We start from the raw sequence: 17,324 nt of genomic DNA on the forward strand, positions 1-17,324 counted from the left end.
CTAAAAACTAATTAAAACTAACTGAATTTGAAAGACAAAAATTCTGAACTAAATAAAAAAAAAAAAAAAGAAAGATACCAAACTACTATAACCTTGCTGTGTAGACTCTAAAAGATATTTTTCAACCAAATCATTCTGCAAATCTGAAAGAGAATAGCCAGTATCATAGGTACTGTAAATGTTATCCCCAATGTTTGTAAACAAAATCCAGCTTCATCTGTCTCTCTCCTTTTATCAGATTCAAAATTTCCTCACAATAACTTTAAGTGTGTTAAACCACGCACCAATTCACTGTGCGAGTTCTCGTCTCCATCACCTTGCACACTGAGCTCCGTGCGGGTAACATGTGTCGGGGGTGGAGTGAAGGTCACATGTTGCATGGAGCCTATCTCCCTTCCATCCTTATGTCTGCATATTGCCTGTTCTGCTGAAGACAGTGACTGCAGCTCTTAAGAGAAGCTGCCTCTGTCCTGCTCTAGCAAGTGTAATATTTACCACCAGGGTGTCAGGAATTTCAATCTTTGCTTCCAAAACAGACGGGCAGCATCAGGCCCCAAGTCAGGAGTGAGCTGGACCCAGGGTTTAAAGCCCCGAGAGACACTGGTGAGAGGGAAGACACCAGACAGAAACATTAGAGATGATTCAATTGGGAAGATCTTGGATGACAGCGCCAGCCGTGGAAAAATCTGAGAAAGACTGAGCAAGTGCAGGATTATGTTGCTTACTACAGCCGCAGCACTGGTCTTTTTTATGGTCCAAAACTACCCGCCCGGCTCTGCTGCAACTACATGCTGGGATGAGCTGCCATCAGGAGGAGAAAGAAACATCAGCTGTGTGGGTGAGTCAGTCACTTGTAGCCACTCTAGTCACTTGTCCTCCTGTATTGTTTGTGTTTACTGTTGCATACCTAAGATTGGACTCATTGTTGCACTTCAGTGTTGTCTTCAAAAAAAGTGACTTACTTTTACTCAGTCAAATAAGTATTTATTATCATTTTTAACTTGAATTAAATGAGTTGCATCTGTTCGTGGGAAGAATGAAGGCCATCTAAGCTAATAATTTAGGGGAGATTTTTATTTTATTTTATTTTATTTTATTTTATTTTATTTTATTTTATTTTAACAGACACTACACTTTTTATTGGGAAGACGCCAAAGAAAGAAGCAGAAGCAGACCATCCGGACATGCAATATTCGATCAGAAATTGTGAGGCATGTGAACAACCACCAATTTACTATATTTTATTCATATTTATTTTCATTGTCTATGAAGGGACAGGCCAGTAAAGACTACTAAAATCAGTCAAGGCTACAAACACAAGGAAAACCACTGAAATAATCCCATTTTCGTTGAATGTTAATGCTACGTTTTTCATCTCATAAATATTCGTTACATTTTATTTACATTCACCTTGCTTCTGCAAATTTCCTTAGGTCTTTTGAGCAGGGTTTTTTCATGCAGATAAACTGGTCTTTGCCTTCCTGGCTGGCAACCAAACCAAAGCAGTGACAAATAGAGGTCACCACAACCAAGCACGACTCTGACCACCGTGTGAACTTGTCATTCGGGGGAACCTCGGCCAGACATGTCATTATGTTGTTAGTCTGCCGTTGCTCATTGTTGTCTTCATTCCGAAGAGTTAAGGTTGGTATCCATGGCAGCGCAGCGTGACGACCTCATAAACTATGACTGAGCCTCACTGGCGCGTCATTTGAGCAAGAAAATAAATCTTCCCCTTTCAGTAATTCACTCACACTATCACATAGATAGAGTTATTTCCCAGAGTCACAAACGCTAATGGAAGATCATTTGACATGTATAAACACAAACAGGAAATGGTTTAAGGTTAGTGGAATGTTATAAAGTACGTTCACCAGAAGCTGTTTCTTTTCCCTAAATGCTGCCGTCTCAACATTTCTATTACGGTGTAGGTTTTCGTCTACTGCTACTCTGGCGTTTCCTTGTCTGACTTGGTTTGAGCAGAATAAGAATAATGAAAATAAACCTGTGTCTTGTCTCACCAAGAGTCCCGGCCCTTCCTGCTTTTCGGCCACGGTAAAGCCATTTTCAGAATGGAAATCGATGGCAAGAACCCAAGGAGACTTGTTGCCAGGGTGGGGACTTCTATCCAGCTGGACTTTCACTTTGCAGAGAAGAGTGTGTACTGGGCGGACAAACACGGCGGGGTCATCTACAAAGCGTCAGCAGGAAGACGGAGACAGGTGATTATGTAACTGCTCTAGATAGAAAAAGCCAAAAAAAAAAAAAAAAAGGCTGGGGATAAAAATAGCGGGAATTCTGCATGATAAGCGACAAAAATGTCCTTTGTTCTCCAGAAAGTGTTCTCATCTGACAAGCACATCTCAGGACTGGCAGTGGACTGGCTCCGGAACACAGTGTATTGGACAAGTGAAGAAAAGGGTAGAATTAAGAGAGTAGACACCAACGGGAAGAACGAGAGGACTATTCTGAGACACCTGACTCGGCCCACCTCCATTGTGATTGACGCTAATAGAAGGTAATTTATCGAGTACTTTCAGCTTCAGTCAGTGATGCTGGATATATTAAATCAAATGGAAAAATTATAAAATATTTTATGTATTTCATGCATTATTTTACAAATATTTATCCATTTGTGAGTCGCAAAATAACTAAGTTTTTTGGTTTAAAGATGCTTTATACTGAGGTCTTGAAGGACATTGTCAAATCAAAGTCAATGCATTGCAGTTTCCTCTTCTGGTTATCTGGCGGCTTGAGTGCGAGCATCCAGCGCACAGACTTGAACGGACAGAAACGAATCATTCTGAAAAAGATGGCCGCTGAGCTGAAAACACTGTCCATCGACCGGGAGGACCAAAGACTCTTCTGGGTTCAAGTGGATCTCCGGGGACAAGGGAGCATAGCCTCATCAGATTACAGCGGCCGTGCTCTTCTCATCACTGACCATCTGCCTCGGTAACGTAGGATTGGAATCAGAGCGGAACTGAACTGAACGGCTTCATAGGTTCTAACACTGCATTGTTTCCATCAGGTCACTTTCTCTTGCACTTTCCATTTTTCAAGACAAACTTTATTACACTGATGGTGAATCTAAAGTGATAAAACAGGTGAACAAGTACATAGGTGGAGAGCCGGAAGAGGTCAATGTCAAACGGTTGGCAAAGTCTCCTGTCGCCATTAAAGTGGTTCATTCCAGCAAACAACCTGCAGCAGACTCCCCGACACTTAGAGGTGAATGATTCAAAATAAAGTGTCTGACTGTCCCTGATCTTTATATTGGTTATTGTGGTTGTTTTCAAATGTCCCTTTCACACAGGATGTGATGAACAAAGTGGAACGTGTGTGGCCGTGTGCTCGGGTCTGGCTGAGACAGGTGTTTGCAGATGCAGTGAAGGCTTCGCTCTCAACAAGCAAGGAACACACTGTGAAGGTTGGTGCAGATCCACAGGTGTTTGGATGTGCTTGGGACTGCTCCTATGTTTTGTGTGTTAGATGTCAGGCTATCAAACATGGTGTCCTTCAGGGGTGGTTCTTCTTTCTTGTCTGTAATATGGAAGTGCTTTTTTTTTTTTTTAAACAACTACTACTAACACAATGAGGGTCGTCTTGTGGACTATTAGGTCCCAGGGTGTGGGTTGATGCTTTAGGCTTTAAATGAACGCAATAGAATAAAAAAAAATGTTGGGGAAGATGGAGTTTAACAATGGTGTGGTGTTTCTCAAGCTTCTAGACTTAGAATACAATTTGGTCATGTGACCATGGGCTTGCATGGTACTGAAAATGGGGCATCATCACGATGAAATCTTATGGTCGGTGCTACTTGTCCGTCTCAATCCCAGCTCTCTTTTTGAACATGAATTCAAAGCCTAAAAAGCTTGGAAATAGCTCCTTTCTTTTTCAATGACAAGTCCCATTGGTCTTATTTTGCAAAACATCATCACCTCATACAGTCTGTGGAGGTGTGGATCACTGTCACCAGGATGCATTCAATTGACCACAATCTTTTATCATGATGAAATATCACTTTTTTTGTTAGTTGGAATGTGAAAACAAAAGTCACAGTTTTTCGACAAAACATTCAAAGGAATGACTTTGATTTTAGTACAAATTCATTGTGTTATCTCACAACTTGTGCTTTGAACTTGCATTAAAACTTCTTGCATGATCTGAACTGAGGTTTGACTCTCTCCGTCAGATGTGAATGAATGTGCCCAGTGGAATCACGGCTGCTCCCTCGGCTGTGAGAACGTCCCAGGCTCCTATTTCTGCACCTGCCCTCAGGGATATGGCCTCCTGCCGGATAAAAAGTCATGTAGAGGTACACTTCTGTCGCACATGTCCTCTTTGCAAAGCTGCACTGTCGGTTCCGTACATTTGGGAGTTAACCAGTATTTCATTTATTCTAAACATGTATTAAAAATATGTACATTTTTCTCTATAAGCTTGGCCTGTTTTGGCCTGGACTCAAATAATATCTTTCACAGTGGTCAAATTGTAACAAAGAGCTACATGAATTCCTGCTCACTGTTTGGCTGGTCTGTCAAATTCTGTCTCAGAGAAAACACAGGGATCAGAGGGTCAGCCAGACCAGACATTTTGGAAACTTGGCTAGGCTGAAACACGAAGTCTCTGAGTCTTTCATATCATTGACTAGTACAACTGCTTGTCAGGAATAAAAGCACTTTAAAGCTCATATGTATTCTCTTTCCTTTCCTGCGATTTAGCCTCTGCAGATTTCGGTCGGCGAATGCTTGGGTCCAACAGCAGAACTGTTGTCTGCCAGAGAAACAAGGCTCCCTGTTGTCCTGTCAGACAGCATGTTAAATAGCTCAGATTTGAAACTGCTTTCTCATGAACTTGAAGTGCAGTCATGCAAGTTTGCGTCAGGGTTACCTCACCAAGTCACCACATTGTTAACGGATACCATGCCAAGGCATCGATCCATATATAGACGAGGGCACTTTCTAATCTCTCCCCCTTCACCTCACCCGTATGGCAAGCAGGGTCAAACAGACATAATGGGATTAAATGATAACCGCAACAAGGGGATAAGGTCATGGATATATATATATATATATATATATATATATATATATATATATATATATATATATATATATATATATATATATATATATATAAACTGAGGTGTATCTGGGTAATATGTTGTGAGACAATAAAATATGATAGGAAGGTACTTTTTTGAAGGGAAACAAAGGGAAATGGAATGGAATCAAAGCGCTGACTAATAGTGCAGATGGCAGAAAGATTTCATGAGGGCTCCACGCCCTACCCTGCTCTCACAGCCTCACATCATGCCTGGAGTCTCTGACCCTCACCTCCTCACCTCCTCTGAGCTTCTTTACACCTCATCATGAAGCACATGTGCAGATTGAAAAGCGTCCCAGGCGCATCACAGCTCATAATATTAATTCCACTGTGAAACGGCCGGAGCCTGGTGTTCAAAGTCATGAGTCCGGAACTCTTTTTTCACTTGACAACCGCGACACATTTGTCCTCTGTGGTGGTGCCGTCAGATCAATCCCTATATATCGCTCACTTAAAAGGGCAGAGGCTCATGTTCACTCTCGCATGTGAGGCACTTTGACTGCTTCTCATCACACTTTCCTCCATTTCCATGGGATTAGTGCTGACTTCATAAAGGGATTGTGCCAGAGCCGGATGTAAGGAGCTTGTTGTCCATCTGGCTCGGTTACTGTCTGCTACCTACTGCGACCCTAAAAATAACCTGGCAAAGTCTCACTATTCTGCAGGTATTGAGAAGAGTCCGCCCGCCTCTGTTTTGTCTCCTAGAGATCATTCCATGTGAAGGCAACACAAGTCACTGTGGTTCCGGCTGCATGGAAACAGATGAAGGCGTGGTCTGCGTTTGTCCTGAGGGATCTGTTCTGACCGAGGACGGTCAGTCCTGCACGGGTACGCGCATCAAATCTGTCCTCTCATTTGAGCCGAAATGAAAGATGATGAAATAAAATGATGGCAGAATAATTAAATCCATGACCCCACCCTAAAAATTCGCACAAAAATTGTTAAAGAGTGACATCTGGTGGTCAGATAAAACACTGCAAAAAAAAAATCATTCTATTTTCTGTTCGATAAAAATGACTATTTAAGGCTATAAATGATAAACAACCATAGCAAAAATAATCCACAACATTTTTTTTTCGTCATCCCTGCTGTGTTTTTGCTGCAGGATGCGCCTCTGCAGACAGAGGGGGCTGCAGTCAGGTCTGCGCCTCACTGGCCCCTGACAGGTGGCAGTGTGGATGTTTACCCGGCTATCAGCTCCACACCGACGGCAAAAGATGCGTCGCTGCCACCGGTGAGTCCGGTGACAGACTGTCCTCAGTCAAATGAAGAATATTCGCTCATCATGATCATTTCAGGGCCGCCGCCATACCTGCTTGTAGCCCATCTTTTGGGGATACAAAGAGTGAATCCGGATGGAACCGGAGACCAAAGCGTCGTGGAGGAATCGAGGGGCGCAGTTGTGGCTGTAGACTACGATCCTGTTCAGAAACATGTGAGAACGATTCAGTCAGGCGCGTGAGAACACTGGATTTTGGCGACACCTTGTGGTCAGACAGGAAAAGGCGCTTCTAAATAAGTTCTCTTTCTGTCTATTTATCATGAAGGTGTACTTTGCCAGTGCGTCCCAAAGGCGAATTGAACGTGCAGATATGGACGGTGGGTCAAGAGTCCAGCTCATCTCCGAGGATCTGCTCTCACCAGGGGGACTGACAGTCGACTGGCTTCATAGAAGTATCTACTGGACAGACCAAGGGTTCGTAAACACAAGAGTAACATGGAGTCAGGAGGTCATCTGACTGAACTGCAGCATGGAGAAATAATGCACCTCCGTGCATGAGGGGATCTTACTCTGACTGAATGATATGATCAAACATGTTTCCGTACAGTCATTGTTTGTTTGTGTCTCCCAGCCTCTCAACTGTTGACTGCTGCCACTTGGATGGACTGAAGAGGCAAACCATCGTGAGCACAGGACTGGAAAAACCAACGGATATTGCTGTTCACCCCACAGCAAAGTGAGTAAACAAAAGAGAAACACAATAAACAAAAATAACATGTCTAAATCTAATAAAACTTCATTACAGTACTAGCAGCTGAAATGAAAAACGGTCACCTTGAAAGTCTACAGAGAATTTGTCGAAATAATTCAAGTTGTGAATTTCAATCCCACTTATTGAACCAAACTCATCAGTTTCAATGGCGTGTCAGAAATGAAAAGGAGCAGAAAGATAAGATTTTCATTTGTTTATTTATTGTTTTACAGTTTTGCATTGTCCTAAAAACAAACAAAAAAGGTGTCCCACCTGTACTGCTTCCACTGAGCTTCACCTTAAACTGAAACTGATGGTGACATTCACAAAAATAGGTCCTGAATATTCAATGACACAAGTCTCGTCACACTGTCTGCAGTGCTGCCGTTGAAACTCTGAATTCTCACATGGCATGTCTTCTGCGATTTTTGAGGAAGTTGTTCTGGACTGACACTGGAGCTCAGCCAATGGTGGAGAGTGCATCTCTGGAGGGGAAAGATCGCAGCATCATCGCCAACACCAACCTTGTTTTCCCGACCGGCCTGACAATCGATTACACCGAAGATCGTTTGATCTGGTGCGACGAGAGAAGAGCTGCGGTGGAGACTTCGGCCTTGGACGGTTCAGACCGACGCGTCCTGTTGGAGAACCAAGTAGGTGAGGCGTTCACTGTTTATAGCCAGGATTCAGTGGGATACAGTGGTACCTTGGTTCTCGACCACAATCCGTCCCAGACGGCCGTTCGAGAAGCGATTTGTTCGAAATCTGAATCGATTTTTCCCATTACAATGAATGGAAAAAGAAATAATGCGTTCCAAGCCTTAAAATAGGCTTTTGTAGGAGTGAATGTAGAGTGTCTGCTGCAGGTGCGCTGTTCCTCTATGTGTGTGGCCGCTGCATGTGGGAGGGGTTGCCGAGTGAGTGACGTCTCTCCAGAAGTGAAGAGGTGCCCGGTGCGTGTCCAGCTCTGAATGTGCGCTTCTGTGCAGTTTGGCTGTGACAAAGTCATAAACCAAGTCACGCTCTGTCCCAGACTCGCCTCATCCCTGTCCCAGCTCCAGCCCACAACAGGACATCAAACCCTGGAGTGAGCGCTCCAGCCTCGGAGGTGTGGAGAGCGAGCACCTCCCCTGTGACACTCTACCACGGTCCAGTGTGGAGACAGGAAAGGTTTTACACCTCAATATGAAGAAAAACAGTCAGTAAATGTAGCTAACGGGACACGTCTGCATACAGAGACCGCGTGATACATAATAACAAAGCGTGTCGTGGGTCAGCTGATCGGATGTTTTTTCTGGCTTTTTTCGAGGGAGTTTGAGTTCTGGATTTTTGTTCGAAATCCGAAGCAAAAAAATCTCAAAATTTTTGTTCGGACTCCCATTTGTTCGAAGTCTGGGACGTTCGAAAACCGAGGCACCACTGTATCTTTTTTTTAAATAAAGGTCTTTCAGAGTTTGTTTTTTGTGTAATTTCATTGTAGTTTAATACAAATATGGACAAATCTTTGTTAAAATAAATTTCTTTGATAGATTGTACTTTGGGTGATGTCATTGTAGTTTAATACAAATACGGACAAATTAAATAAAGATAAAAATAAAACTTTAAGTTAAAAATCGATTCATTTGTGTATTTTAGAAAGAGGGAGCTAAATCTGTTTTGGCATATATGTCGATCCTTTATATATTTAGCATCTGATTCAAAGACATATAAAAACAAAAAATACAAACTGTAAATGGGACATGGATGAAATTCATATGGGTTTGTATTTTGGTTTCAAAGTGTTTTTAAATTATTTATTTATTATTTTTATGATGAAAATAAAATTAATTATGATTTCTACTGTTAAATATGACTACGTCACCAAGTGGTGATTCCAAACATTTATATTTTCTGCCATCACAATTTCTCTAATTGAATCTGTGCTTAGTTTAACCCTTTACTGACTTCAAAGTTTTTAATCCTGATCCGGATCTTCACTTCCATTTCTCTTCCGGTGGCTCCAGGCCGGCCCTTCGACCTGGCTGTGTTTGAGGACAGGCTGTGGATCTCTGACAGGCAGCACCAGCAGCTGAGGACCTTCCACAAGCGAAGTGGAAAGGAGCTGCAGCGTATCCATGGGAACCTGGTCCAGCCGTCACGTGTTGTCGTGGTCCAACCACTCGCGAAACCAGGTGAAGAGGGAAGTTATATAGTCATAGCTACTCGTGAATGGAAGTTAATTCAAAAGAGATGGTTCTGTAGCTTTTATAAGTGCAATTGGCCTGTACTTTATTGTACCCAGTGTTCAAGCTAAACTATGAGGGTCAAAATGAATATGTTCTTCGGTCCCTAGAAGCAGATGTTTGCCTGCACCAGAACGGCGGCTGCTCCCAGCTGTGCCAAAGCAAACTCGGCTCTGCACACTGCTCCTGTCTGCCCAGCTACATTCTGTCTGAGGATGGAAAGAGCTGTCTGCCAGCCGTCACTTCAAACGGTACCAGAAATTGATTCTGTTTCTTTCAATGTGTTCTTAGATTACGCAGGCTCTGCACATACGTGTTGTTTTTCCCGGCGGGATTTCAATGAAAGGTTAAGAAGTTTCTCCATCCATGAGATGACATTTTCCCTGCACTGTTTGAAGCAGATGCATTGTATAATTCCTCAAATATATTTGTTATATTCAAAATATAAATGGACTTGTTACTTATTTATTAAAAAAAAAACAAAAAACAATATGAATCCTGATTCAAATATGGAGTGGACAGCCATGTCTTTACGACCTGCATTTCGCTGCACTGGTTAGTAGTGATGGTGTCATCGTTTCCACAGCCACTCGATGGCACTCTCTTCTCTAAAGTCTTCTCTAAAAAGTTTCAATACACTTCTAAATCTGGAGCGCCACCAACTGAAAACTAAGACTCAGTTTCATGAAGGCTCAGCAGCAAGCCACTAGTTGAAATGGTTCTTCGTGTATGAAGATTTCAGAGGAGGGTGCGCCATCTAGGGGCACTGAAAATGGCGAGGCTGTTTCAGGAAGCATTGTGAGCCCATCGCGACTGGTTAGTGCCTGTCCATTCAGACGTCCCTAGACCCACCACACTTCAGAGAGAGAATCATTGATTCATTTAGTTATTTTCATTTTCAAATGATAAGGACCAGACCATGAAAAGTCAACAGTAAAAAGGCCAATACCTTAAATCAGTGAGTTTTATACATTTGGAGAGGACGCAAGATGCTTCCAACAAATTCATGTTTACAAGAAGAAAAGTGTTTTATTTTTGTTACAAGCTAGTTTTTTTATGTCTTTGCTTACTGAAAATCCTTATATATTGCATTCAAATTTCCAGTAAACATCAGTGTGAATTATATTGGGTCTATTTATCTTGACAAAAACCCACGCTCCAAAACTCAAGGTCTTCCTCAGGCCATACAATGAAGCCAGTGCTGAATAAACAATGTCCGTTGATAAGACAAGATCATGCTTGACCCTTGCTCCCATTCATTGTTGCTGGTTGTTACGTACGTGGAATCCAGCAATGTTTTAAAGTTGTGTTTGCTTCTCCAGAAACAACACTCAGCGTTGACAGAGAAATTAGACCTGAAGTCACCGAGCCAAACTGGGACGTGAGGCCAACTGTCTTCACAGAAAAGATGTTGTCAGGTAAAAGTATTGTTTTCAAAACAACTCAACATCCATAGCTGGACTTCTATTCGAGTAAGAAGGCCATTCATGTGTTGCCTCCTAGCAGACCAGACTGAGTGCCGCTCACTCGGGTGTGATGTCAATGCAAAGTGTCGTACAGTGGCCGGCGTCCCCGTTTGTGTATGTCTGGACGGCTACACTGGCGATGGTCAAGTTTGTGTAGGTGGGTGATGCAGCGCTCCATTTAAGGAGATATAGTGACTTTTAAATAAAATAAAAAAAATTGTCACTCCAGATACTGATGAGTGTCAAGGAGAAGCTCATGAATGCGACAAAAACGCAGACTGCCAAAACACAGAGGGAACGTATGTGTGCAGGTGTCGGGCTGGTTACCACGGCGATGGGTGGACATGTCAAGGTGACTGCTCATCGATAGTGTTGCTGACTCACTGCTTATTAACTGAATTATTGCTCTTCCAAACCTCATCATTTCAGCGCTGCCAAACTTGTGGGTGTCCACCAGGAGCCCCTCTGTCACCAACAGCTCTCATCTCAACCGCAGCTCAGTGGAACGCTGCCCCTCCTCCCATGAGTCCTACTGTTTGTACCAAGGAATCTGCTACTACTATCCTGAAGTGGATTCATACGCCTGCAAGTAAACACTGCATCATATTTAAATAAGCCACTTCTGTTTCAACGCCAAATGGAATAACAAAAGTGGTGTTTGAAATCTACTCCCAAAACTATATCTAAACTATATATATATATAGACATATATATAAAAGCACTTCAACAAATACACTGTAATAAATAATTAAATATTTATTACAGTGTAATATATATATATATATATATATATATATATATATATATATATATATATATATATATATATATATATATATATATATATATAAATGATGAAGTTCTTTTAAGTTTACTTTAAGTGATTTTAAGTATCCAATCTGCATTGTCGGATGGTATTTTGAATTTCAATTTAAATATTTTTATTCGTGGGAAATTTCATGACAGTATGAAGTCAATAGGTGTCACTGTTGCTTCATAAAAACCACTGTCTCTTCAATGCAACTGGGAATAAGTGTATTATTATGTAGTATTCAGCAACTCAAATAACTCAAAAATGAAACTCAAGACAAGCAAATACATAAATAAATAAACGTATATTCATAACTTGCCTTTTACACATGAAGGCCATTCAAAACTTGATGATGATTTGTTTGTTTGTTCTTCTGTTTTGTTATTTATGAATTCTTTCATTTATGGATTTGTTTTTGGCCCATGTTGATCATGAATTCCAACCATTTGCAGTTGCCTCTCTGGCTACATGGGGGAGCGCTGTCAGTTCAATGACCTGGAGTGGTGGGATCTCCAGCAGTCTGAGCAGCAGAAGAGACGCACCATGGTCATCGCAGCCTCTATGATGGTCTTCCTCTTCCTGCTCACCATCATCGCCTTCCTCGCCTTCTGCTACCGGTGAGCCCAAAAAGATATGAAAACATTTTTTAAAATATTCATTCCACCCAACCCTGTCACTTCTGAGGATTGTTGGAATGAAGCTATATTTGAATAACGTTTTCCCAACCCTACATCTGTGGTACTTTTGGTCTTACAGTTAATAGGACTCAAACCATTCTTCCACCTGCCATGCCATCTCTTACTGCGCACATTACTAACATGCTCATACCAGCCCTTTGCTATCATTATTTATAAAAATACGGAGGTAATAATCATGTAAGTAACACCACACCTCAGTGAAGTCAGTTCCAGATGGTGGGCCCCTGATCTATACATGTCTAATATGATAGGCAATGCGATAGATATTGTATCATTCACTGTTTAAAATCATTGTGAATATTGTAAGAGAATATTGTAACAGGGAAAGTCCAGAATCCAGGTCAGTTCAAGAATGAATAAGGTAGGTAGCCTTTAGAAATGTCTATCAAACCTGCGGTGAGGTGATGCGCGTAATGTTGCTTCCTCTCAACAGCAGCAGGGGGTCGGCCGGCGGTTCACACTTGGAACGAATGGCAGCATGACACGCCAGTTATCTGATTGTAGCCCGACACAGTGGCATTCTTCCATCCTTTTATTTCCACCTGAGCTCTCTCCAAGTAGCTGATTTGCTTTACAAGGTTGTCAGCCTTCCCGACTTCTCCGACTAACAAAGCAACCCCCCCCCCACACCTTCTTAAACTCCTACAACCTAACGCTGGCTCTCTTGCTTCCCCTCTGGATGTGGCACACTTTCAATTACATGCTTGGTTTAGCTTGTTCAACAGCAATTACACATAAAAATAGGTCATTTCTCCGCGATAAAATGGAGCTGGCGAGGTATGACCCCAGTCGTAACGCTACATGGTCACCAATAGCTCTTCCTCGAATTGCCTTCTGCACTTGACTGGAACACTTGGGCAGTGTCTTTTAGTTTTCCAAGTATGTTGATTCAGTTTCCACGAGCTCACATTTATGTAATGTAAAAGTAATACACATATATGAGTAATATAAGCAGTAAGAGAAGCAAAGTTTTCCAAATCCACTCTGCCATTATAGACTTTTTTTTAACCATGTACTGTAAACCAAAAATAAAAACCATCATGAACAAACATGAAAATAATAAATAAATAAATACATAATATTAACCTGCAGATACTTTTTCCTATTCATTTTCAGCTGTTATAAACATAGTTCATAACTGTTGATATTTTTTATTTGTTTTTTTTTTGTGATGTAAGACATATTTCTACCATGGATCAATATTATTCATTATATTTATGTTTTGATGTGTGGCAGTTTGTTATGTCATATCCATTTCTGGGTAAATACAAGGTGAGTCGAGCTCTGTTTGCATTTGTTGGAGACGAGTGATGGCGTAGCCTTTCAATCTAGCCCCAAAATTTTACTGATGTGTGTGATGTTCTTGCACCTTTGGACATGAACTTTGTGCATTTATGAGGAGTAAACAATATTAATTATAAATATAAAACATGCCAAGGTTTTCCTCGTCATATCTTCATACACTTGCCTTAACCTACCACAAGGTTGGTTTAGGCCAGTGATTCTTAACCAAGGGGCCAGGGCCCAAGGTTGGGCGGCAAGCGCCCCCTAGAGGCCGAAGTTTTTTTACTTTACACCTTTGGGCCATGAGGGCTGCGAGACTCTCAGTTCAAATGCATTAGCCACGTATGGTGGCCGTAGTGTGTCACTGGCTTGACTTGACAGCTGCAAATCTGTGATAGTTACCAACGATGGAGAAGTTCTTGAAAAGAAAAAATGATGAAGATGCCTCCCCCCCAACCGTAAAAACTGTTCATGAAACCACCTGTTGAAGCAGTTTTAAATTAATTGCAACATTCTATGGTGATACTTTCAATAACACTTACATGTATCTTCTATGGTGTTTAAATAAAATACATTATGTTGTGATATTTAGACATGGATGTATTATATTTATTTTTTCCAGTTTTCTCAGGTTTCTTCTAAAGAGTTTGCAGCAAGTTTATTTTTTTTTTACTTTTCTATGACATATAACATATTTGCTATGATCACATGGTTTCCCAATGTTTTGGTTTGTTTACATGTAAGTAGATTAAATATGGTTATTGATCCAAAATAAAATGAAGAGTAATGAAACTGTTCTATTATTTGTATGGGCCCTGGGTCCATTTCTTCTGGGAAAGGTGGGACCAGAGATCAAAAAGGTGAAGAACCTCTGGTTTAGACCCCTCAAAACTCCTCAATTTTTATATCCTGTGTTTCAACTGCGCTAAGATTCTTCTCTGGTGAATTCAAATTCTCACTGTCCAGGGCCAGAAGACTTCACAAGCAGCCTTCATCAGACAACGTGAGTGAGACCAGTGTGACGGAGGAGGACATGAGCGCGGCCATCGCAACCAGCGTTCATCAAGTAAGCCAAAGATGTTCACTCTGGATGAATAGTTTCGCGTGTTTGCTCACTCTAACATGTGAATGTTAGGGAATGTTGACCATACTTTATATTTTTTGACTATAAAGTAAGGTCATTGGACGAGTATCATACGTTTACCACATTGATGCTTCAATGAAACCATGTGATTCTGTCTTGAATGGGACAGAAGGCAGACTGTGTCTACACTCACTCGGTCACCTTGTTCTGCAGCTGGTGTCTGAAAACGGCATGGAAACAAGGATGGTTCCAGGTTCGCCAAAGAGGCCAGTCTGCCCATCGTGTTCTTCAGAGACAGGTAACAGTCTGGTCGCCTGAGAGCTCAGCACCCAAACCACTACTCATGATGTTCTTCTTAAAGGACACAACCCTTTTTCTGAGAGATTCGCCACATCGGAACACAACCTGGGCTGTAAGTGTTCAATGGTGAGAGCAGCTGCCTTGGAAACCACACTGTCCAATGACCTTCACGCAAGTCAGTCGTCCAGCTTCACGGCCTGTTCGTCTTTCAAGCCATGACACACAGCCCGTCCTGAAGCTCACCGGACAGACAACACTGGATGATAGTTGGGAGGAAGTGGAGGGTTGGATACGACATGTCATCAAGGCCTGCTCAGTTCACGTGGAAGGAAAAGTGCAGCAAAGGAATAAACGCAAACATCTTCAGATACTGTGTATCGTAATCATCTGCTGCAGTTTTCAACTTCTTTTTCAATGATGTCACAAAACAAATAACTCCTTCCCATTGAAAAATTGCGACACATCTTCACAGCAAATGTTCCACCAAATACATTGTTACATTACTTTCAATGTTGTTACACAGCTTCAGTCAAGGAAGAATATACAATACAAACAAGAACATCATCGAGCTCATTTTGCTTCGTATGTTGAGAATAAATCTTAGAACGTGTCTATTGTCTTTTAGAACTAGAAGCCAAAAGTATTTCCACATGTTTGACAGTATTAGGTGAAAAAAAACAGCAGGAAAGAAGTGTTCTCCATTGTTGTCGGCAAGCTGAATGATTTAACCCTTGTCTTGAATATGTATAGTTTATTTTTTATACCAAGATGTGAGCGATATTTAACAAAATGATGAGATTTATTTGCAAAGGGAAGACTGCTATCCTTGTTCGAATATGAGACTGACACTTTCTGAAGCTGAGGTAAGACATGTAGCTACTCTAACATTTCTTTTGTTCAAGATAGTTAAAATTGACTCCAAAGCAGCACAACAATGACTTTTGTGTTTCATCTCTCATTTGGATTTTTGTCAGAATAATTCCATTTTAAGGTGACCTTTCCTGACTAAATAAAGTTATCTACATCTTCAAATTGTTTTCACCCTCTACTTCTTTTGGAAGTCATCATTTGTTGTTGCTTTTCTTTCGACAGTCCATTTTGATGCGTTTCATCCACATTAAAGTTGTAAACCTCTCTTCAAACAAAAAGATCAGGTTCATATCTCCTATATATGGTTCTCGATATGATACGAATAAAATACACATGAATCCAAAGCAAACAAAACGGACGCACTGGTCTGTTGCATCAAAAGAAGACACAACAGGATGCTGTGAAAAGTCATGTGGGACATTATTGTGTTGATAACCTCATAGAGCGTTCTGTCAGTCTTATTTGGGAGGTGAGTTTGTGAGACACTTTGCGTTTCCATAGACACCTTCAACGGAACAAATGCCCGATCTGAAGCATCAGATGTGTCTTACTGAGTGACTGATCCAGAGTGATTTACTGTGTGGCGACTGCTGATCGGGTCGGCGTCCATGAGTGTCCCCTTGACTTGTAACAAACACGGGTCCTCTGGTGTTAGCGCCAAATTGGCTCGGCTGGTCCGACCCGAGATGATTATGTTCAACTGCTATATGTTTATATGCTTTTATTAGCTCTCTGTATCAATATTCCAGTTCACGAAGAATAGAGTGAAATGTGTTCCCTCGGACAGCAAAAATAGCTGCATACCAACTTTGAACCATGAGCAAAATAAAAGTGAAGGGGTTGTACGTATTTGTGCATGAAAAGAAATATGTAGACAATAAAACGAAAATATCATCAGTCCAACATCACTTCAGTTTGCGGAAAATGTGCGCGTGTATCTGCAGCTATTGAGTGCGTCGAGATGCTAGCGGCTAGCAAAAGATATGGCGGAAATGATGTGACAATATTTCCATTAGATCTACATCTTATGAGTTGTGGTGACGTGCTGATTTTTGTCTGAAAAATGTCGTCACAAGATGAGTAGCAGTCGCTGCGGCAAATGTGTTGATCGCTGATATCATCCAAGTCAGGCAACCGCTTGGAAGACTTATTTTGATGGCTCATTGTAGCGAAACCAAAACTGACTCAAAGCTATAGTATCTACCAACGACATTATTGAGAGTTTCTTGCACTAACAATACACTTTCAACTACACTCATCAGCCCTGAAGACACATCATGTCTGTCATGTCATTTCCATGCCGGTATCACCAGACTAGTCCAATAACACTGGCTAAAAACAAATATTGCTTAAAATATGACTTTTTTAAGAGCCTAATACACATGACTCTGAAATGCAAATCTGAACTTTTTGCTTTATGTGATAACTGCAAGACATCACATACTGAAGCAAAGCACTTCGTTCATTCTTCACAATAAATGGAAAAAAAAAGAAAAGAAAAGTTTCA

General features: G+C 41.3%; 1 protein-coding gene across 3 annotated transcripts; it reads left to right on the forward strand.

Moving 5' to 3' along the window:
- The first annotated feature begins 61 nt into the window (after positions 1 to 61).
- egf (epidermal growth factor) lies at positions 62 to 15,956 on the forward strand. Of its 3 annotated transcripts, none has more exons than XM_053879988.1 (23): positions 62 to 838; positions 2,026 to 2,222; positions 2,337 to 2,518; positions 2,728 to 2,955; positions 3,032 to 3,231; positions 3,317 to 3,430; positions 4,196 to 4,318; positions 5,815 to 5,937; positions 6,215 to 6,343; positions 6,408 to 6,544; positions 6,657 to 6,805; positions 6,963 to 7,067; positions 7,516 to 7,739; positions 9,086 to 9,253; positions 9,415 to 9,555; positions 10,627 to 10,722; positions 10,808 to 10,927; positions 11,000 to 11,122; positions 11,200 to 11,359; positions 12,034 to 12,198; positions 14,530 to 14,629; positions 14,861 to 14,945; positions 15,009 to 15,956. In XM_053879988.1, the coding sequence occupies exons 1-23, from the start codon at positions 715 to 717 to the stop codon at positions 15,164 to 15,166; spliced, it is 3,351 nt and encodes a 1,116-aa protein (XP_053735963.1). In that variant the 5' UTR covers positions 62 to 714; the 3' UTR covers positions 15,167 to 15,956. The 3 variants fall into 3 exon arrangements, with proteins under 3 accessions (XP_053735963.1, XP_053735965.1, XP_053735964.1); XM_053879989.1 differs by having other exon boundaries at positions 63 to 838; positions 10,811 to 10,927; XM_053879990.1 differs by lacking the exons at positions 10,808 to 10,927; positions 11,000 to 11,122.
- Positions 15,957 to 17,324: the final 1,368 nt, after the last annotated feature.

The sequence above is a fragment of the Synchiropus splendidus genome, chromosome 11, assembly GCF_027744825.2.
Source record: "Synchiropus splendidus isolate RoL2022-P1 chromosome 11, RoL_Sspl_1.0, whole genome shotgun sequence".
Taxonomy (NCBI): Eukaryota; Metazoa; Chordata; class Actinopteri; order Syngnathiformes; family Callionymidae; genus Synchiropus; species Synchiropus splendidus.